This window comes from Phaseolus vulgaris, chromosome 2 (genome assembly GCF_051622355.1).
Source record: "Phaseolus vulgaris cultivar YP4 chromosome 2, ASM5162235v1, whole genome shotgun sequence".
Lineage (NCBI taxonomy): Eukaryota > Viridiplantae > Streptophyta > Magnoliopsida > Fabales > Fabaceae > Phaseolus > Phaseolus vulgaris.
In genome coordinates, this window is record NC_143499.1 from 8,123,965 (window position 1) to 8,144,971 (window position 21,007).

The window sequence follows — 21,007 nt, forward strand, 5'->3', positions numbered from 1 at the left end:
TTTTCACAAAAAATGGAGTTAGATTGAAAAGATCGATTAAATCAATCAATTCATTTATTTGTTCAACTTGTTATTTAACAAATTAACAGTTTTGTGAAAAATATAAGCATGTTGTTTTTACGAAACAACTGATTGTTTTATGCAGAACACACATAACAAAATATAAATAAGTTTATCAGAGTAAAGAAGAGAGATTCACACAAAAATTTATACTAGTTCACTCGTAACCAAGAGCTACATCCAATCCTGCACACCATTGAGAATTCACTAAGTAATAAAAAACATATTACACCACAACCAAGAGTGTTGATCTTGAACCCTTCAAGAACACACAACACTCTTAACAAAAACACAGTTTCCAAAAACACTATCTGAAATTGTTTTACAACTCAACACAAAATTAAAAGAATGAATTAGAATACACCTATTTTTTACACAATGGAAGAACAAAAGATGAAATAACCCAAAATTCTATTTCACACAGAAACAATGATCCAAGACTCAAAGAATGATTAAAAGCCCTTTGATCTTATCTCTTGAAAAACGTTTTCAATAAACTCTCTTCCTGTCTTTAAAATGATCAGAAAACTATCTTTATATAGACTTTAAAAGATGGTTAAAAGAGTTTGATCATTAAAAGAAATTTGTTAAAAACATTTAAAAATAGTTTGAAAAACATAACAGACTTGGATCACAACTAAGTGCAAGTTAACAACTCAAAATCTACCTAACTACACACACAACAACAGATTCTTCAAGCTGGATTTGGAAACCATCTAAGCAACCTTGTTCAAGAAAAATGTTAACCAATTCTTTATGTATCTCATGTAATCAATGTTTTCCTGTGTATTTTATGGCTTCAATGTTTTCCTCTATGTATCTCATGGGTGACTATGTTGAAGTCATTAACAAGGGTAATGATGATAAGTAATATGTATGAGAATAAAAAAATTGATGGAGCTTTCAAATTTAGAAAAATATATGAAATGAACCTATTAGAGGGGGAACTTGGTTGGAGGTGAAATCCTGTTGGAAGTGGAACTTGGTTGGAGGTGAAATCCTGTTGGAGGTGGAACCCTATTAGAAGTGAAACCCTAAAAGTGAAAATCGAGATTACACTACACCTTAAAGAAGAACCCAAATTTCGTAAAAGTTACTTCTGAAGGTGGAACCGTGGAGGTGGAAACCGAGATTACTCTACACCTCAAAGAATGAACTTGGGCACGATTACACAAAAGTAGATGCTTGTGTGAATGATTACATTCTTTTTCAAGGTGATTATTTGAAATCAACATCATGTCTAACTTTTAAATTTCCTTGATATAAGATTTACACAACAAGTTACCCCCACAAAGTTATGCGTTATTTCCCTTTAGCTCCAAGGTTACAACAACTATATGTATCACCTAATACTGCTAAAGAAATGAGGTGGCATAATGATATGCCTTTTAATGAAGATGGGAAAATGAAACATCCAATTGATTTTATTGCATGGAATAATTTTGACTCATAATATCCATAGTTTGGGTAGATTCATGCAATGTTAGACTAGACCCATAAAGTGATGATTTCAATCAATTTGGAGGAAAATTTATGCTAGGGAGGCAATCTAAAGGATATATTACAAAAGTGGATATTTTTTTTATTACAAAAATAGGTAGTTCGACAAATGTGGCACATCTTCATCTTACTAAAGTCGTTCCAAACAAATATGATTTCAATTAAACGAAGAAGAAGTCATGATATGCCGCAACGAATTTAGTATTATAGTTGAATTCGTATTCTTGTTACATGACTTTGTTTTGATTTGTAGTAATTAGTATAAAGAAATCATGCCAAGTAAAGACGACTTTGACATAGAAGTCGTTAGAGAGTAACATGACTTCACTTCAACACTTTAGTTATTTAACAAACCAGAGCTACCTACAATAAGGGCTCTAATCCCAACATGCTTAAACCTAGAGAACCAACAAAGTAGGGATGAAAACCTTGTCGAAGTCTCGGGAAAACATGAAATCGAAGGAAGAATCCTCGTAGAGGATCTCCTTCTACTCGAAATTGCGAGTTTAAACGATGTTGACATCGAAGAAACCTAACTATTTCATTGTTGCGATGTACATTAACAAGCCTTCTCCAGCATAGAGGCTCTCTTGCTTCGAGGTGGAGCAATCGGTTACTAGTGAGGTCGATGACCACAGTGAGGGTCAAGTCAACGTTTTTCTCACATTTGGCAGGGGCTTAGAAGCGGGGTGAAAAGTGACACTGTGGAAATCGGAAATGCAGTCAAAATATGTGATGATAGGAGCGAAATCAAAAAGGGATTGCACACGGTAGAGCGAGACCACAAAGATTACGCATACGAGGAGGATGGAGAGTAGAAGGATGCGCCTAGGGACGGAGGATTGAGGATGTGTAGGTTGAAGAAGGGCTTGGTGTCCATTGAAGTTGTTGGTGAAAAGAGATTGATTTGAATTGATAGAGAAAAATTGGAAGTCAGAAGATGAGAGAGAAGGAGAATAGCGAGTGCAAAACTTGAAGGAGGTATGATTCCCAACCACGGGCACTCCCATTGATTTTTGGAAGCTTAACCACAAACTGGTTCGTTAAATAACTGAGAAGTTGAAGGTGAAGTCGTGCTACTCTCTAACAACTTCTATGTTGAAGTTGTCTTCATTTGACATGATTTTTTTATGTTAATTACTATAACACTAAAATCATGGGAGCACATCACGACTTATTATTCGCTTAATTAAAATCATCTTTTCTTGGAACGATTTTAGTAAAGTGAATTCGTGCCAGCGTGACACGACTTACCTATTTTTGTAATAATTTTTTTTATCCATTTTCATAATATATGCTCCAAATTGCCTCCTTGACGAAAATTTTCCTCATTTGGAAATATGAGCAATTTATACTGTGTGGCTAGTTGTTTTAATTCCTTAGAATTTTCCACCTTGGTGCATGAAAGATTCTTATTTCATAATGGTCCTAAAACTTCTAGGAATGTATGTATATCATTTGATTGATGAATTGAAAGAACATTGAAAGAGTGATGTAGAGACGTATGACACTTCATTGAAAAAACATTTTAATTATATGCATCTATTTTGCGGATTATTAATAATTTTTCCTCATGAAAATTTATTGGATGTAGTACTAAAGGAAAATTTGTATGTCAATGTCCTTAAGTTTACCAAATAAAAAAAACAGTTTATCAAATAAAAAAAACTGTTAAAATTGTTAAGGAAGTAACTAATTTAGCCACTTCATCATTCTTAAAAAAATAATGTTAAAGCTTTAAATGGTACTGCTAAACAATTATCTGGAAATGATATATGGAGAAGATATAGTTCAACAATATCAAATATTTGATTATGTATTTCTAAAAAATATTAATTCAAACTATTGTTATTTTTTATTATTTATTTGCGCATTTTTTAATCTAAATATTAATTTTTTTTTCTCTTAATTAAAGATAGAACTGAAGTAAAATATATATTTTATTTAAAATAATTTTAAAAATTGAAATACTAATTTGTTTCTCTTACTTAAAGATAGAATTAAAGTATTTTTTTATTTAAATAATTAATTTAAATTTAAGTTTCAACATTACATACACTAAAAAAAATCATTAAATAGAAATTAAGTTTAGAAATCAAAATAATTAGTCATTATATTAACTAAATTAGAGATCATTTTATAAACTAAAAAATTATTGGTATCTAAAATAGTTTCTATTATTAATAAAAATTTATAAAGTAGTTTCTAAATTGATATCTAACTATTAGCTACCAAGGTTGTAACTATTAACTACTTATGTTTTAAATTAGTTTCTATTAATCTTTTAGAAACTAATTTAGAATATAAAATATTAGTAACTAAAATTTGGGTAGTTAATTTAGAAACCACTTTATAATAGTCTCTAAATTAGTATCTAATTTAATCAATATAATAATTAATTATTTTTATCTCTAAATTTAATTATTATTTAATGATTTTCTTATGATAATATAATATATTAAAATAAACTAAATTAATTCAACAAACATGATGTGTCATCGTTGGTTACTAATTTTATCTTTAAGCATCAAGTTCCAATATGAATATTATAATTTTTATCTTATTTATTTTGATTTATTTTTAAATTTATAATTTAATAGTAAATGATATAGTTTTTGTAAAATGTGAATTTAAACTACTTCAAGTAAAAGGGAAAATGCCATTATTTTTTATTTTATCCTATCTTAAATAATTTTTATATTTAAATATTATCCTTATAAGATATTAAAAGGTATTACCTAAATAAATTTAGATAAATAACAAATAATATTTTTTTTCCATTTAATTATAACCATTTTGTTATCTTTTTCATATATTAACTTGTTATTTTTCTTACATATTTGTTTTATTAGTATCTTTATATTCATACTTTCATTAATAATAAATATATGCATGTAACATTTGATAAGTTTTGCAAGAGCGAGGAAAGTTTCAATTACCTAAAAATTATGAAAAAAAAAATATTTTTTTAGTTGTATTATTAAAGATGTCTAACATTACATCACAATGTGATGCTATGCACATTAAAAAATAAATGTTTGTGGCAACATAATAAGAACATGGATCTTGAAAGATAAAATATAATATAAATTTTAATTTGATCTTGCACATATGCGCACATGTCTAGAGCTTCACACGATCTTGATTGAAGAAGAAAAATACATATTGTTACACGTATGTTATATAATGCCATTTAAGGAAAAATATAAATTTTGTCAATTTTTAGTTGATTTAAAGCTTTCAAATGGTTATTCATCCAATATTTCTTGATGTATAAACATTAAAGGAGGAAAAATATATAAGATGAAATGTCATGATTCCTATATATTTCTATAATGTGTTCTCTCTCTTTTAATTCATGGTGTTCTTCAAAATGAAGTTTGTGAGACCCTAATTGAATTCAGTTTTTTAAGAGAGTAATGCTTTACAACATTGAGTTTAGACACTTTACACTTGTTGAAAAAAACCCTATAATTTTAACCTTGTGTAAGTTGGAGAAAATACTCACTCCTTCCTTTTTTTTAGCATTAATGGTCCATTTACCCATTCACTTCATAAATGAGGTAAAGATTGCAGACTTAGTGCAATATCGTTGGATGTATCCAATTGAAAGATACCTTCGTATCAAAATGATGTGTTGTTGAAGCTTATATTGCATACGAGTGTGCACGCTTTTGTTTGAGATATTTTTGATGGAGGTGAGATAAGATTAAATAGATATGGGAGAAATTGTTAAGGTAATCTTCATTATTTAAAAAATCAAAGCTAACAAAATTTATGCATTATGAAAAATTGTTATGTGCAAAAAATATATTTTGAGTTAAATGTAGTAGAACAAGATCAAGGTCAAGTAAGAAAGTATATTCTCCAAAATTGTGATGTCACCATTTATTGAGTGAACAATTTTATTAAATTACACATTTATATTATTGTGATTATATATAATGCATTATTACTAAGTATTTTATCACCAGACTACAAAAATAAGAATTGGAGAAATCAAATTCAAAAAATGTGAACAAAGAAATTTAAAATAATATTTTCAATGCTTCAAAAAAAAATGTAAGAATTAATTAAATTTGTTTGACTATTATTATATAACTAAAGTGCATTTACCTTATATTATTTTCTCAACATGTTGCACTTTTGAAAAGAAAATGTGACATAAGAATAAACTATTCATTATTCCCCTAAGGTTGTGGTCCATATTCACGTGTTTTTCAATATACAAAGTTATTTGATAATGGTTGGAGGTCTAATGTAAAAGATTGAGACATGTATTTAAAATTAGAAAATAGTGGATTTTTAGTTAGAGGTGATGAGAATACGAGTAATTTAGATGACTTTGGTGTCTTAACAAATAATATTGAATTAAGTTACTCTAGTAAAAATAAAATTATTTCATTTAAATGTGATTAGTGGAATGTGTATTCCAAAGAGAGATGATACAAGAAAGACAAATATGAATTTATTGTTATTAATAACAAACATACATTGAAGACTAAGGAACCATATAACTTAGCTAGTAAAGCTCAACGAATGTATTATGCTAAAGACACCATAGACCTTAATTAGCTAGTAGTAGTAAAAATAAAACCACAAGATTTTTATGATATGCTAAAGGAGTCTATAAATGAGTTGTGTCAAGAAAACGAAGACATTGACTCAATCTCATTTACATCTAATGTGTCAGATAATGAACACGAGTTTTCATTGGATAGAAATGACTTAACTCAATCCACAATTAATGAAAATTCAATAATGTCTATGTAAGTTATTGATGAAGGTGACGAAGAAAGTGATGATGAAAATATTGATTTAACAAATGATGAAGAAAATAGTAGTATTGATGAAGATGATAACCATGACAATTGAGTATTGTTTTATATATTTTTATAAATCGAACTTTGTTATTAATTATGTTTATTGTGTTTGATGATCTAAATTTAAATGAAACCTATGTATCTATTTATTTCAATTGATCTATCTATATAACTATTATATATAATAAAAAATATAAAGGTATAATAAGATAGATAATTTAATATATTAGCAAAATAAATATTATAATTTTAAAGTGGCACAGTGAGAGTATAGTTGAAATGAAACAACATTTTTTTTAATAGTTACTAATGATATAATAATAATAAAAATTAATAATATGTAAACATTTAATAATTTTTATTAACTATATTCTCATTAAAAATAATAATTTTATCAATGACATTTTATGTTATTGAGTAATTATTTATGACATGTATCTTTTGTTATTTTGAATAAAAAAAATTTGTAAAAAATTAAAAAAATTAAAAAAATTAAAAAATAATATAAATATTGAAAAATATTGATCACTAATTATTAATGATAATGCAACAAAATGAAAATATTATTTACTTATAAAAAAAATCATAAATTCAAAGATATACAAAATTTCATCATTTTTGCCACAGTATAAATATATGTGCGTAAATTTTCTATTAAATATATAAGAATGAATTTATAACATTATTATTAGTATAAATATTTTAATATTTTAATAACTGATAATTTATCAGTAAAAATAAATACACATTAATTTATAAATATTTATTAAATTTTATATTGATTATATTCTTATCATAAGAAAAATAAGAATTATTGTAATTTTTTAATATTAATTACGTAACATTCTTATTTATCATATATATTTCAATTTTTTAATATTAATTATTGTAAATTTTTTAATTTTATTATTATTATAAATTATATTTATGACAAATAAAAAGTTAATCATAAATAATATATAAATCGTAACAAAATTTATATTTATTACTGTAAAAAAAACACATATTACATATAGTAATATTAAAACAAATAATATAGCTAAATTATCTTGTACCAACTCACAATTTCACAACTTGTAGTTGATAAAATTATATATATGAAATATAAAGAGGAATTAAATGTCACTATATACATTTTATTCTATATAACTTAGTTTATAGATAAGATAATTTTAGTTTATAGATTAGATTTTATTATTGACTATATTTTGTTTTCTGTGTTTACTTTGAGAATTTCAGTATGAGATGAAGGTTCAGAATAATGAGAGGTATATTTATTTAAAATTATTAATATTCAGAAATTCTTTTATATTACATAATTTTAGCTTAGATTAGCTAGTTTAATTAGTTTGATCGTGTTAGTAGCTTTATTGAGTTTATAAATAAACTTATAGTAGCATTTTAGTATCTATGTTTGTTTCATGATGAAGACTCTTTCTTCCTGCATGTTTATATCTTCTTCTGTTACCTCCATACACAGTATAAAAATATATTTTTATTCTTATTATGTTACTCCATAGAGTAGTTTATGGATTCTGTAATCCAGAAACTCATTTGAAAAAAGACTTCTAGATTACATAATCTGGAAGCTAAATAAGACTTCCAGATTATGTAATCCGGAAAGTAATCATGCATCTGAAAAAAACTTATAGATTATGTAATCCGAAAGCTAATTACAAATTTGAAAAATGACTTACAGATTATGTAATCCGAAATATTATAGAGGGGCAAGTTTAGAAATTTGAAAATTTATGGAGGTGAGAGAAGAAGGTATGGAGGTGCAGGAAGAAACAGTCCATGATGAAATGAGGACCATTATAACGGCCCACATGGTTAGTAAATAGGCATTTTCTTTCTGCACCCCATAATTTCTTGTTGTACCCTCATAATTTTCAAAATGACCATTACTCTTCTTTAAAATGACTTCCACATTCCAAATTTTTTTCCAAACATGTTTTTCACAATTCATGAAATAAATTCTAAAACATTATTTTAATAATATTTTTGGAATAAAATTTTAGAATGCATGAAATACATTGTAAAATAAATTTTATTAAACATGATTCCTGGACCAGAACATATACAGTACCTTCTGCAATGTATTTTCTGGAGTATGTTTTCTGAAACAAGCTTTTCAAAACACATGTATTCCGAAAAATGTTTTATAGAACAAACATTTTTTTAGCTTTTCTTACTCTTTAACATTCTCCTCCTCCTCTTCTTCCTCCTTATTCTTCTTCTGTGAGGGAGAAGCGTAAGGAGGGCAATTCAGTCAAGTTGAAAAATAGGGGTGCAGGACGCAAAAAGACCAGAAAATAATGTATATTGGCCCATATAACAAAACCCGTGGCCCATTCTATTGAAGGCTTATGCATTACTAGAAAGGGTGTTTCTTCCTGCACCCCCACATTTTTTTTCCTGCACCCCCACAGTCTTGTGCAAAGACAAAATTGCCCTTTAAAATTTTTGAAATTACAACATTACCCTTGATGTTATAAAACCCTAAAAACTTAAAATGATGCTCATTTGTGCGTGGTGGCTGGCCGGCTTCTTCAACAGCAGAGGTCTTCTTCAGTGGCAATCTCTTGCAATAGCTTCTTCTTCCAAATCTCATCCATCTCACATTCATAAAGGTACATTCATGTGTTCCGGACTTTGGTATCCGTTTTTTTCATGGATTGTTGTTTCCGTAAATGTTATTTCACATTCCAAATCACAGAATCCGGTAAGTTTTCGAATTTGGGGATCTGGTAGTTTACCGGATTTGTGGATCCGTTAGTTTTTCGGATGTAAGGATCCGGTAGTATTCCGGATTTAGGAATCCAGTAGTGTTCCGGATTTAGGAATCCGGTAGTGTTTCGGATTTAGGTGAAGTTTAAGTAGAGTCACACCAAAGAAAAGAAGAAGCTGCTGCTGCAGGTTTTTCTGTTGGTTGATAAGCATATTGCTGATTCTGATTGTGGCCATTGCCATCACAGTTGGGATATTATACTATTAGAATTCAGAGCAGTAGTAAGAACTTATTACTTGCTTATTTAAATAATACATGCTCAATTGCAATTAATGTAATTTGTTTATAATTGTAGGGTCTTTGTAGAAGAATAGCATCCACCTTGCAGTTGATTATAGATGATGGTCATCTAACCGAGGATTCACCTGCATGGGAAGGGACACAGACAGCCTTGATGCTAGCCCGATCAGCCACTGAGGACATGTCTGTGTATGTCCGCAAACGACGACACGGACGTTGATGATGATCATCATTTTAGTTGTTGTTATGTTTTTTAATTTCGTGAAGAAAGACTTAGTTTACAATTATTTTTTAATTTGATGAATGAACACTTTGGTTATGAAATTAGACAATTCTTCTTGCGCATTTATAATAGTTAGAGTGTTAACATATTCATTTATCAATGCAATTACAACTATAAATGTCGTCTAATGGACATAATTTGTGTAAACATTTGCATCCGACTAGTATAATATGAACACCATGTTTGGGCAATTGGATAACAATGAGTAGACCATAAAATATCTGTTGGTGGAATCGGGCAACCTTCTTGCAACTGAACCTGTTAAAAATTGTAAGCAATGTCATTAATTATGTTTTTCTATGATTCCTAAAATTCATTGATAATGAAGTTTAACAAACCTGAACAAAATGATTTCCATGAACATGTCCAATACAGATGATGCGGTGATGATTAAAATTTGTTGGAGGTTGGGATCTTAATGGAAAAATAGTCAATGATTGTTTAAGAGATAAACACACAACAATCACATTATATCGATTTGCAATAACGTATCCCATATCTGGTATTGTCATCCACTTATCTGTACTTATCTGCAAACAGAAGAAAATGTAACAAGTTAATCCACTTATACACCTTTTTACAATTAATAACATCATTTAGAATGAATACAATTACCATGTGGTCAACTAGAAGTGAATTTTTCAAAAATTCAAATCGTTCATCCCCGCCAAACAAATCAATATATTCTTCACGCCATTGACAAAGTTCTTTATGCAAGTTCATGCGTACAATAGCCCATGACTCCTCTCCCATACCCAATAATGCACCAACCGCACGATAGCCACAATGACCGTCAGCCTTAACATCAACAATATCAACAATGTAAGGATGAATTTCCACCGGAAATTGTTGTAGCATTGGTATTGATTTGGTCGGAGGAGTCTCTGAAATAAATCCCTTGCTACATTTCAAACTAGATGAACTATCATGTTGTGAAAGAATGGCATCAACATGTTCAAAGTAAGAAGGAATTCGCTTCGTTGATCTACCAATTTTACTCTGACGCCCTTTTAGTGCACCTTTTGTTTTGACTTTCTCCCTTGGTGGACATAAAGATGTGTTATCTGGATAGGCAATCTCACGTAATTTGGCTTTGATGTTAATCTTACCAGCCATGTCAACCTCCTTGAAACGATTCATGATGACAGCCCACTCTTGTTGGATGGACAACTCTGCTGAAGTATCATCACTTGAAATATCTAAAAAGCTTAATCGTGTCCAAATGAGATGCACTGACTGCAATGGTATGCTACCCACACCAAAGGAAGCCAGTTCACAAGCACAAGGAAGGCCATGAGTAGATCTAATGGTGCACCCACAATGAGATTTATCTAAACCAACATATTGAACTCGATCACTCTCTTCTGCAATATACTGCAAAGCATATTTCGATACGAAGCCAAGCAATTTCTTATATCTTGTTACATTGAAGACATGACTCACTACATGCAAACTCTTTTCAAATGAAGATTTAATTGCATTATGTTGCAAGATGATCATCTTATTAATGGATTCCCAACAAAAGCATAAGTCCCCCATTGACGTCTCAAGGATCCTCTTTAAACTCCAATGTGCAGACTCAACCCTGTTACTTGTCGTGTTGCCTAAGTGCATGACTTTATCCGTCCAAGCCTTAACAAACTTTTCTTTATGTGGATTTAACCAAGTACTAATCACATATTCAGTAAATATAGGCCATGGTGAACAAACAACATTAAATGCCTCAACACGATGTTCATAGGACTCTACATTTTCACAATCAACAATTGCTCCCCAAGATTCCATCACTTGATCCCATGCCTCTTTTGGATGAACAATCATTTTACATTTAGCTTTAACATTTTTATCAATGTGAAAACGACATAACAAATTAGCAGCTTCGGGAAACACAACATTTATTGCATTCATTAGAGCAATATCTCTATCACTAACCACAACCTTCGGGTATGAATCAAATCTCAAAAACAAACCTTTTAGCTTCTCAAGGGCCCATACAAAGTTATGATGACGTTCTGATGCGAGTAACATAAATGCAGCACTGAAGGTCACTCCCGTTGAGGTTACACCAACAACTTCAAACAAGGGCATCCTATACCTATTAGTTTTATAGGTACTGTCCATCATCAATACAATGTTAAAGGCATTCAATAGCTTCACTGAATCAGGGTGTGTCCAAAATAAATCTTGCACAACATTCGTCCCTTCTTCAAACCTAGACCAATGGACATACATATCACGCTCAAGTAACATCATCAATTGTTGCATTTCAGTTCTATCACCTCGTACTGATTTTTTGTACATATATCGTGCATTATAAACTTGCTTTATTGTGCTCATATTTTTCTCATTATGCTCTTTCATTGTCAGCAAAATATTTCTAGGCTTCACCGAACTGTCTCTCATGTCCATAAGCATTGACTTCTCACTACATGTGAACCTACCAGCATATGGATGACCAACCAATGTATTTGCCAACTCATGATTATGAGACCCACAAATTAATTTCAATATCCACCCTTCACCACTCTTTACTGGATACCCTCGTAATCTGAAAGGACAACCACATTTCCTAGTTCCACTCTCAGTAACCTGTAAATCCTTCTTATATCGTCTGTATTGACCTCCTCTCTCACAACCTAATAACACAAATGTTTTTCTTTCTCGTTGGCCAGTTGAAGTATCCGATCTCAATATCACAATACAAAAACCAAAGTCAAACGCAACTTTTCTAACCCACTTTAGGAGCTCATCCCGAGTACGAAATACCTACAAAAGTTATCATAACAAATTATTTACTAATTAACAAACAACTTAAAAATACTTTACAAACTTAACTTTACCTCATCTGTAATAAACGCATCTGTACATTCATATCCCTTCGATTTAGATAATGACTTCTCAATATCATCATCATCCCACACATTCACACCATCATATAATTGTTGTTCAAATTCTTCACTACTACCCATGCTTCTACGAATAAAAAAAATAAAACAAAGTTATTGCATTCCGGATCCATGAATCCATAAGTGAAAAAAATCATTCAGGATCCAACAATCCATAACTCAAAAAGACTATTCCGGATTCAGGAATCCATAACACAAAAAAACCATTCCGGATTCATGAATCCGGAATGCATCATAACACAAAATACAATTCCGGATTCATAACTCCATAATGCAAGTAAAGCATTCCGGATTCATGAATCCATAACACAAAATACTGTACCGGATCAACCCATCCGTAATGAAATTTTAGCTTCCAGATTCACAAATCCGGAGAACAACATATTATTGCATTTTACTTCCGGAACACCCCCTCAGCCGGAACACATTATTTCATTTATTCCGGATTCATGAATCCGGAAGGTATTACCGGATTCCGATATCCGGTAATCCCGAAATTTCCATAACCACCGTGTTTCTTAAAAAAAATCTTTACTCTTACCTCTATAACCCAGACAACAGTTCGGCAACGTTGTGTACTCCTCCGCCTTGCTTCCAACAATTATGAAGAACCTCCACAACACTTGAAACCCAAGGATGAAGATGAGCAGTGACTGTGGAAAGTGCTGAACGTTGCCCTTTTCAAATTTTTGCTCAAGGTTAATGTTGGAATATTGAAAATTGTGGGGGTGCAGGAAGAAAAACGTGGGGGTGCAGGAAGAACAACCCTACTAGAAATTTGCATATTCGGGTAACGCCTATGCGTAGATGGCTCACACGTAAAAAAAGATAGACTGTGGACTGTTTTCCTACACCTTCATATATTCTTCTCTCACATTCATAAATTTTTGTATTTCCAAAATTACTCTTCTATAATATTCGGATTATATAATCCGTAAGTCTTTTTTCAAAATTCATAATTAGTTTTCGGATTACATAATCCGGAAGCCTTTTTTTCATATGCATGATTAGTTTCCAGATTATGTAATCCGAAAGTCTTTTTTAGCTTCCGAATTATATAATCCAGAAGTTTTTTTTCAAATGCGTGTTTTAGATTACGTAATCCAAAAACTACTCTATGAGGGTGACACAAAAAAATATAAAAATGTATTTTTATGTTTTATATGGAGGTTAAAAAAAACCTATGGAGTTTTACCTCAAGGTCCATAAAAAAAATTATAACATGAATAAGAATATAAATAAATACTGTAAAAAAGAAGACGAAAAATGGAATGTTCTTATTAGTGAATAAGAAAACCGTAATTATAAAATATAGATTTAATTACTCAATATATTAGCGAACTAGAAAGTAGTATCTAAACAAGAAAATAGATTAATTGATTGACCTTAAAACAACAACTAAGTTAGGTAATTCTATAAGTGAATTGAAAACCTTCAAAATAAAAATTGATAGAAATAACTCACATTATAGAATGAATTTAACATAATTATAATTTTCTCCATGTAAAAAATTATATTATCTAACAGTTATTAGTCTGATAAAATGATTAACTTTTGCAATATTTATTTTCAAAATTATATTTAATGTATTTCTAATAATTGGTTGACAGTAAGTATATTAAGTGTGCATACAAAATAAATTATTTTTATACGACATTTAAAGGGGATGAACCCTAAACCCTAAACCAAACTCCAAGTAGTCTTTAAGAGGTGTTTGATTGAATTTTAGGACTGGTTTAGTTAATTTAAAAGTCATTTATTACAAAAACTTTTTTGGTTGGTTAGTAGTCAGGATTAGCTTGCCAAGTTTCTATTTTTTAAATTAGTGAGAAAAAATTAGATATTATTTTTAATGTTTATATAGATTTCTTTGCTTCCAGTTACTGATAATGATCTTCTCTGTTTACAGTAGAGTTAATTCAATAGGATTATCATTTGCATGAAGTTTGCATGTTTAGGCCTGAAAGCACTTGAAAAAGGCTTAAACACGATTATTTTAAAAACAAAGATGATTCTAACATCAATTTTTTGACCATTTTAAAGAAAAACCTTTCCATGTATTTCCACAGTAACAGGCACCAGTTAAAACACAAATATTTGTTCTCACTTAATACTGAATGAACTAATAAACAAAGTTTATGAGTACATTAAATCCAATGGAAAAATGAAGTACATAAATTTACACCATCATCACCTTCCCACAGTCAAAAAAATTGTAGAAGGGAAGCTGCCACAAGGCTCACATCTGCAATCAGTAACACACTCTATCATGTGACCTTGCTATCCTCTTGATTAATCCACCACCACTTTTCAAGCAATCATCAATGCTTGAAGGTAGCAAGGGGCCTTGTGATTTTCCATAAGAGTTCCAGCACACAGCTTGTTGCAAACCTTTATACTTAGGGGAGGGACTCAGTTGAATGTCAGTTAAATCAACATCTGTGCAAGGTATGGAAGTGCTGCAAGCTAGATGAACAGGTTGTATCCCAAAAGTTCCACTTATCTCATCAAACTTAACCCCAGAAATCACCACAGTGCTTGTGTGGTTCTTGCACTTTTGCTTGTCACAGTAGTATTGGTCTATCATTATTGGAAACATAACATCGTAGACTTGAATTCTGGAAAATGACACGTTTTTAACCATACCAAAGCCTCCCTATTAATTACAAGCAGAATAAAAAAACTCAATATAATGCCAATAACCAGACCTTGTTATAACCAGGCTTACTACCATAATTAAGTTATTAATACCTGCCATGTTTTGATTCTTGCTCCATATAGAGTGTTTTTCATAGAGATATCCTCAACAATGATGTCAGACACACATGCTGCACTCTTGTCCTTCCCTAATCCTCCCAAACTGTGTAAAGAAAATAAAATGTATAAAGAATTATCAGAGTGGTTTTGCTAAGAAAATCACTATAGGAAGATGCCAACTTGGACTAGTTAGGCTGTGCATATATTTTACTTACCTTATACCATGTCCAGGGCCACAATTAATGTGGTGGACATGAATATTAGAGCAACCGGTTTGGATGGATACACAGTCATCTCCTGATAATATAAAAAATAAGAGCAACTATGAGTATTCTAATCTTCTGATGGAAAATATAAAATTTAACATGGGTACTACATAGACTGAATTCAGTTGGGTACCTACTATATCTGCAAACTGTAACAAAAGTTAAAGTTAGTTCATCTGTAAAAATAATTTTATATGCTGCACGTTTCAAAAGTTAGTTGTGGTGACAGTTTACCGTTTTAACTTGAAAAGGGTGTTTCAGCCAATCATTCTTTGTCAAAGTAGTCAAGTGGCCAATGCATGATTTAACAATTTACAAGATTCTACTTTGCCAGCTTGTAGAAATGGAATGTACAGTCATTTAAAATATATGAATTAATCCCTTACCTGTTGCAATGATAGAACGTTTAATTTCCACGTCCTGTGTGTTCTGTAAGTGAATGCCATCAGTGTTTGGGCTACTCTCTGGGGAGGATATTGTAATGTTGTCAACTTCAATCCCCTTTGAGTTGTCAAATTTTAGATGGCACAGAGGACTGTTTATGATTCTGATATCACGAACTGTGACAGAGTTGCTGGAGTAAAATCTTATTGCCTACATATAGTAAATGACAAACAAGGCTTATGAGAAAATTACACACAAAATTGTACTGTATGTTAGATTCTTAGGGGAGATCTTACTGTTGGTTTCATGCTTGGAATATTTTTGGAATAGCTCTTCTTCTGCCAGAATTGATCACGAGTACAAAGTGAGCTATTTGTGTTTGAAAAAATTCAATTAACTTTGTCACACATATATATACTTGACTTTGTTTCTTTTTCTGGCAATTTTTACCTGTATGTCATAAAATTCTGAGGATTTCCACCAGTAATAACCTTGGCCATCAACAGTGCCAGAACCTTTGATGGTGAAGTTCTGCACCCACTTGAAATTTATCCACTGAAACAAACTGGATGTTGGCCAAGAAGATATTTGAGGAGGTGCCAATAGAGTTCCATCTATCTGTTACAGTTAAACATATACAACTTTCAAATGCCTTATAAAATATATTTTGTTATGCTATCCCAAATTATAGTTTTTGTTCTACGGCCTCTTGCAAAACATTATTTTGATACTGATACCTTCTTTATGTATATATACGTATAAAGATTAAAAAGATTAAGTAAACTAAGTTTTTCTCATAAAATCATAAGATCAAGTGTATAAAATGAATTTAATTATATGAAGTTGAGTTTATTTTATTTTCTATTTATAGGAATGTTTATGCAAATAAAACTGAAGTTTGGAAACAACATGAAAAAGAAAAGTGAAACCTGAAGAGTAAGGTCAGGCATACAAGGGCCTTGTAAAGTAACAGGTTTGATGAGGAACTTGAGTTGTGCTGGAATTTTTACTGTAGCACCAGCAACTTTACATGCACCTTTCCATGCAGCTACAAGTGCCTGGTTTATAAACATCATCAACAATCTTATAATTCTAGCAATTAAAACTCACTTTGTCTTTAAATTCTTAGCATGCCTTTATAAATTTATTTACCTCTGAATCATCAGAAACTCCATTACCCTTGGCACCAAAAGACAAAACGTCAAACATGCTCCCTTGAGAACCATAATAAGGAGGAGGGGTTGGTGTTGGACGTGGAGAATGTGACCCTCGACCGTGGCCATTGCCACTGTGACCATCTTTATGATTGTTACGTTTGTGAAGATTTTTCTTCCTTGCTTCCACAGAAACGGTAGAGAAGGTGACAAAGATAATCACCAACAAGGAGAGGAAAAAGAGTAAGGAAAAACTTCTGTTCCTCTTCATTCCTTCACGGCCCTTTTGTTTGTCTGATAGAAATTCAACACTAGCAACGAGTTCTAGGATCTTGAGGTGGTAATGTGCTTCGTACAGGGAAGTGATCATATATAGTGGAATATGACGGAAAATAGTGTGTTTGATTCTAATTTTTTAGTGAAGCTTTTGAAAAAATTGCTCAATCACTAATGCTTAAGATAAGGTGAATTAATCGAAAGAGAGGTGGATACCCTTGTGATATAATATGAAGATTCCCATAAGTATGACAGGAGCAGTGTACTTTAGAAAAGTCATATGTATTTGTTTATATTTTTTATTCTTTCTTTCATCATACTTTTGTTCAAACAAGTGCTGAACAGAATTTCATGGTTGTCCCTCTGCACTCAATATTCTTGCTGCCTGTGAAAAAATGCAGAGGACACAACAAACTATTACAATTTTGAGTGTATGTAAGAAAATCTCCTCTTCTTACCATTTTTTATCATTTTCTTATCGAGTATTTGTTGGGTTTATCAGGCCACCCGTCATCGGGCTGTTATCGGACCACCCATAACATATATCTTCACGCACGAGTTGGTAGTCTCGGCGTGAGAGTGTGTTAGAAATCCCACATCAACTAGAGATTAGAGCCTTTCATAGTATATGAGTAGGTGCAAACCTCATTGAGCCGGTTTTATGGGGTTGAGTTAGGATTAAAGCACACTTCTTAACATGGTATCAGAGCACCGACCAAATTCAGATCTGGGGTCCTCATAAAACCAGCACGAGCCCTCCTATTTCAGTCCAGTTTACCATTAAATTTTGGGAAGAATGCGTTTTAACCGCCACATATATCATTATTCGCTTGCCATCACCTTTTGAGCTACTATATAATCAACCACCTTCACTTTCTCACCTAAAAACTTTTGGTTGCCTCGTTACGCAACTGTTGTTTCACCTAAGCAAAAGTTTGATTCGCGCGTCCGACAATGCATCTTCATTGGTTATCCTCACAGTAAAAAAACATACAAATTATTTGATATAGATGCAGACACTTTTTTTACAAGTCGGGATGTCATCTTCCATGAAAGTGTTTTCCCATTCTGCCAACAGTCACAGACACAATCCTCACCTCCATTACAAGGTATTTTGCCCACTATTGACATTGACTTACCCACTCCTGTCCAACATTCACTCGATCAACCTTCTTCTCTCACTCATCACAATACACCTGAACCTCCATCAAACCAACCTTCTTCTCCTACTCGTCACAATACACCTGAACCTCCATCAAACCAACTCTCTTCTCCTACTCGTCACAATGCACCTGAACCTCCATCAAACCAACCTTCTTCCCCTACTCGTCATAATACACCTGAATCTCCAGTAGACCAACCTTCTTCTCCCATGCCAAGAAGTCAGCACCCATTACCAAACCTTCTCCAACCGACCTTCCTGTTCGACGATCCAGTCGCACATCAACCCCACCTCCCTGGCTTCCAGACTACGTAACGGGATCCCAAGCCACTCATTCGACCACTGCCCAAGACCGACCGAATGGAACCAGTATCCTATGCATCATTTCTTTCTAATTCACGATTTTCTTCTCCACATAGTGCATATCTTGCTAACATCACATCCACCAAAGAACCTCACACTTATGTTCAAGCTATCCTTGATCCAAATTGGCAAAAAGCAATGGACGAAGAGTTTTCCGCCTTGCAGCTAAATCAAACGTGGACATTGACACTGTTACCCGCTGGGCAGAAACCCATCGGATGCAAATGGGTCTATAAAATAAAGTACAACTCAGATGGTAGTGTCGACAGATATAACGCGCGCCTTGTCGCAAAGGGGTACACTCAGATTGAAGGTGTCGACTATTCTGAAACTTTTTCACCAACAACAAAATTAACAACTTTGAGGTGTCTCCTCACCATTGCAGCAACCAGAAATTGGTTTACTCACCAACTAGATGTGCAAAATGCCTTCTTACATGACACATTGCATGAAATTATTTGCATGGACTTGCCACCCGAGCATCATCGACAAGGAGAACATTGTATGTCGATTTAACAAATCCCTTTATGGTCTCAAACAAGCATTTCGAACATGGTTTTCAACATTTTCTCATGTGATTAAATCTGTAGTATTTCAACCGTTCAAGACATATTATGTGGATGATATTCTTTTGACAGGAAATGATTTGACATAATTTCAGCGTGTTAAAGATTGTCTATTACAACTATTTCACATTAAAAAATCTTGGAGACCTAAAATATTTTCTAGGGATTGAATTTTACCCTTACAAAGCTGGTATTTACATGTCCCAAAGAAGAAAATATGCGCTTGATATTTTGCAGGATACGAGACTCAGTGCTCATCCAAACAAATTTCCAATGGAACAATACCTAAAACTCACACTAGTTATTAAAGGATCTAGTCAAATACAGGCGACTTGTGGGACGACTGATATACCTCACGGTTACTCGACCTGGCATAGCATTTTCGGTTCGGACCCTAAGTCAATATATACCAGATCCACGGAAACCTCATTGGGATGCTGCAATTCGAGTTCTAAAGTACATCAAACGATCACCAGGACAAAAATTGCTATTGCCATCCGAAAACAATCTGACATTGACAGTTTATTGCGACTCAGACTAGGGAGTATTAAGGAATTATTGCGACGCAGATATTTTTACAAAGGCACTAGGCAAGAAACGGTTTTTGACGCTACGACACAAGTTGGGGTTCATGATCTTCACCTACCAACTTGACAGGGAGTATTAAGGAAATAATAATTATTAAATTATATGCAATTATTGTATGCAATATTGTACAATATTGTACCCAATTATATGCAATTAATTTAATAATGATAAAATCTCATGATTAGTATCCTACCTACCTAATTAGTTTGTATTTTTGGAGGGAGAAACTCCATATATATTTCTTATACATGAAGTTATATAACCATACACATAAGAAACATCTCTTCTTACATTTTTTATCATTTTCTTATATGCTAAGACTTTTCCTACAAAATTATGTTTTCTATAAGTTTTTTAGTTTTGTAAATTTCACGAAATATACCTAAAAATTCTCATCAAATATGAACAATTTGAGAATTGTAATAAGCTCTACTTTAAGCAGGGCCAAAACAACTCTGCCATCTTTAAGTAGGTCAAGAAATTTAGCTTATCCTTCCAATGTCACTATTCATGTCCCTCCAATTCAATAATATCAGTAATCCAGCACAAAAAAAGTACGTGTGAGAGAGAAAATTATTTTGTTTTAAAAGAAAAAATTTAGATTCTAAATTTGGTAGAAAAACTTGATAGCTAATTAGATATTAATTTAGAAATTATTTAATAATAATATAAACTATTTTAGAAAAAAAAATTATAGTATCTAAAATGGTCTCTAATTTAGTCACTGTAACAACTAATTATTTTTTATCTCTAAAATTGATTTCTAATCAATAATTTTCTCGTATGATATATACATAAATATTATAAATATTATAGTAGGTGACACTACTTAAAAATATCCATGTATTCACTTGTCCATTAATTACTTTTATAAATTTAATCATAATA

General features: G+C 31.7%; 3 protein-coding genes and 1 long non-coding RNA gene across 4 annotated transcripts; 1 reads left to right on the forward strand and 3 right to left on the reverse strand.

The window, feature by feature from the left end:
- Nucleotides 1–995: 995 nt before the first annotated feature.
- On the reverse strand, nt 996–11,605 carry LOC137808986 (uncharacterized). The gene is made up of 5 exons (XM_068610131.2): nt 10,307–11,605; nt 10,036–10,227; nt 9,831–9,955; nt 1,346–1,370; nt 996–1,094 (listed from the first exon to the last, which is right to left on the reverse strand). Exons 1-5 carry the CDS (start codon nt 11,603–11,605, stop codon nt 996–998), a joined length of 1,740 nt encoding a protein of 579 aa, XP_068466232.2.
- LOC150028975 (uncharacterized) lies at nt 8,850–9,759 on the forward strand. The gene is made up of 2 exons (XR_016518417.1): nt 8,850–9,016; nt 9,470–9,759. It is a non-coding gene; the product is annotated as an uncharacterized LOC150028975 (long non-coding RNA).
- On the reverse strand, nt 11,605–12,666 carry LOC137833398 (putative protein FAR1-RELATED SEQUENCE 10). The gene is made up of 3 exons (XM_090299415.1): nt 12,538–12,666; nt 11,668–12,463; nt 11,605–11,624 (listed from the first exon to the last, which is right to left on the reverse strand). The coding sequence occupies exons 1-3, from the start codon at nt 12,664–12,666 to the stop codon at nt 11,605–11,607; spliced, it is 945 nt and encodes a 314-aa protein (XP_090155541.1).
- Nucleotides 12,667–14,633: 1,967 nt separating this feature from the next.
- On the reverse strand, nt 14,634–17,542 carry LOC137809605 (Pectin lyase-like superfamily protein). The gene is made up of 8 exons (XM_068610718.2): nt 17,163–17,542; nt 16,940–17,068; nt 16,461–16,628; nt 16,307–16,348; nt 16,013–16,220; nt 15,576–15,657; nt 15,355–15,463; nt 14,634–15,259 (listed from the first exon to the last, which is right to left on the reverse strand). Exons 1-8 carry the CDS (start codon nt 17,532–17,534, stop codon nt 14,855–14,857), a joined length of 1,515 nt encoding a protein of 504 aa, XP_068466819.1. The 5' UTR covers nt 17,535–17,542; the 3' UTR covers nt 14,634–14,854.
- Nucleotides 17,543–21,007: the final 3,465 nt, after the last annotated feature.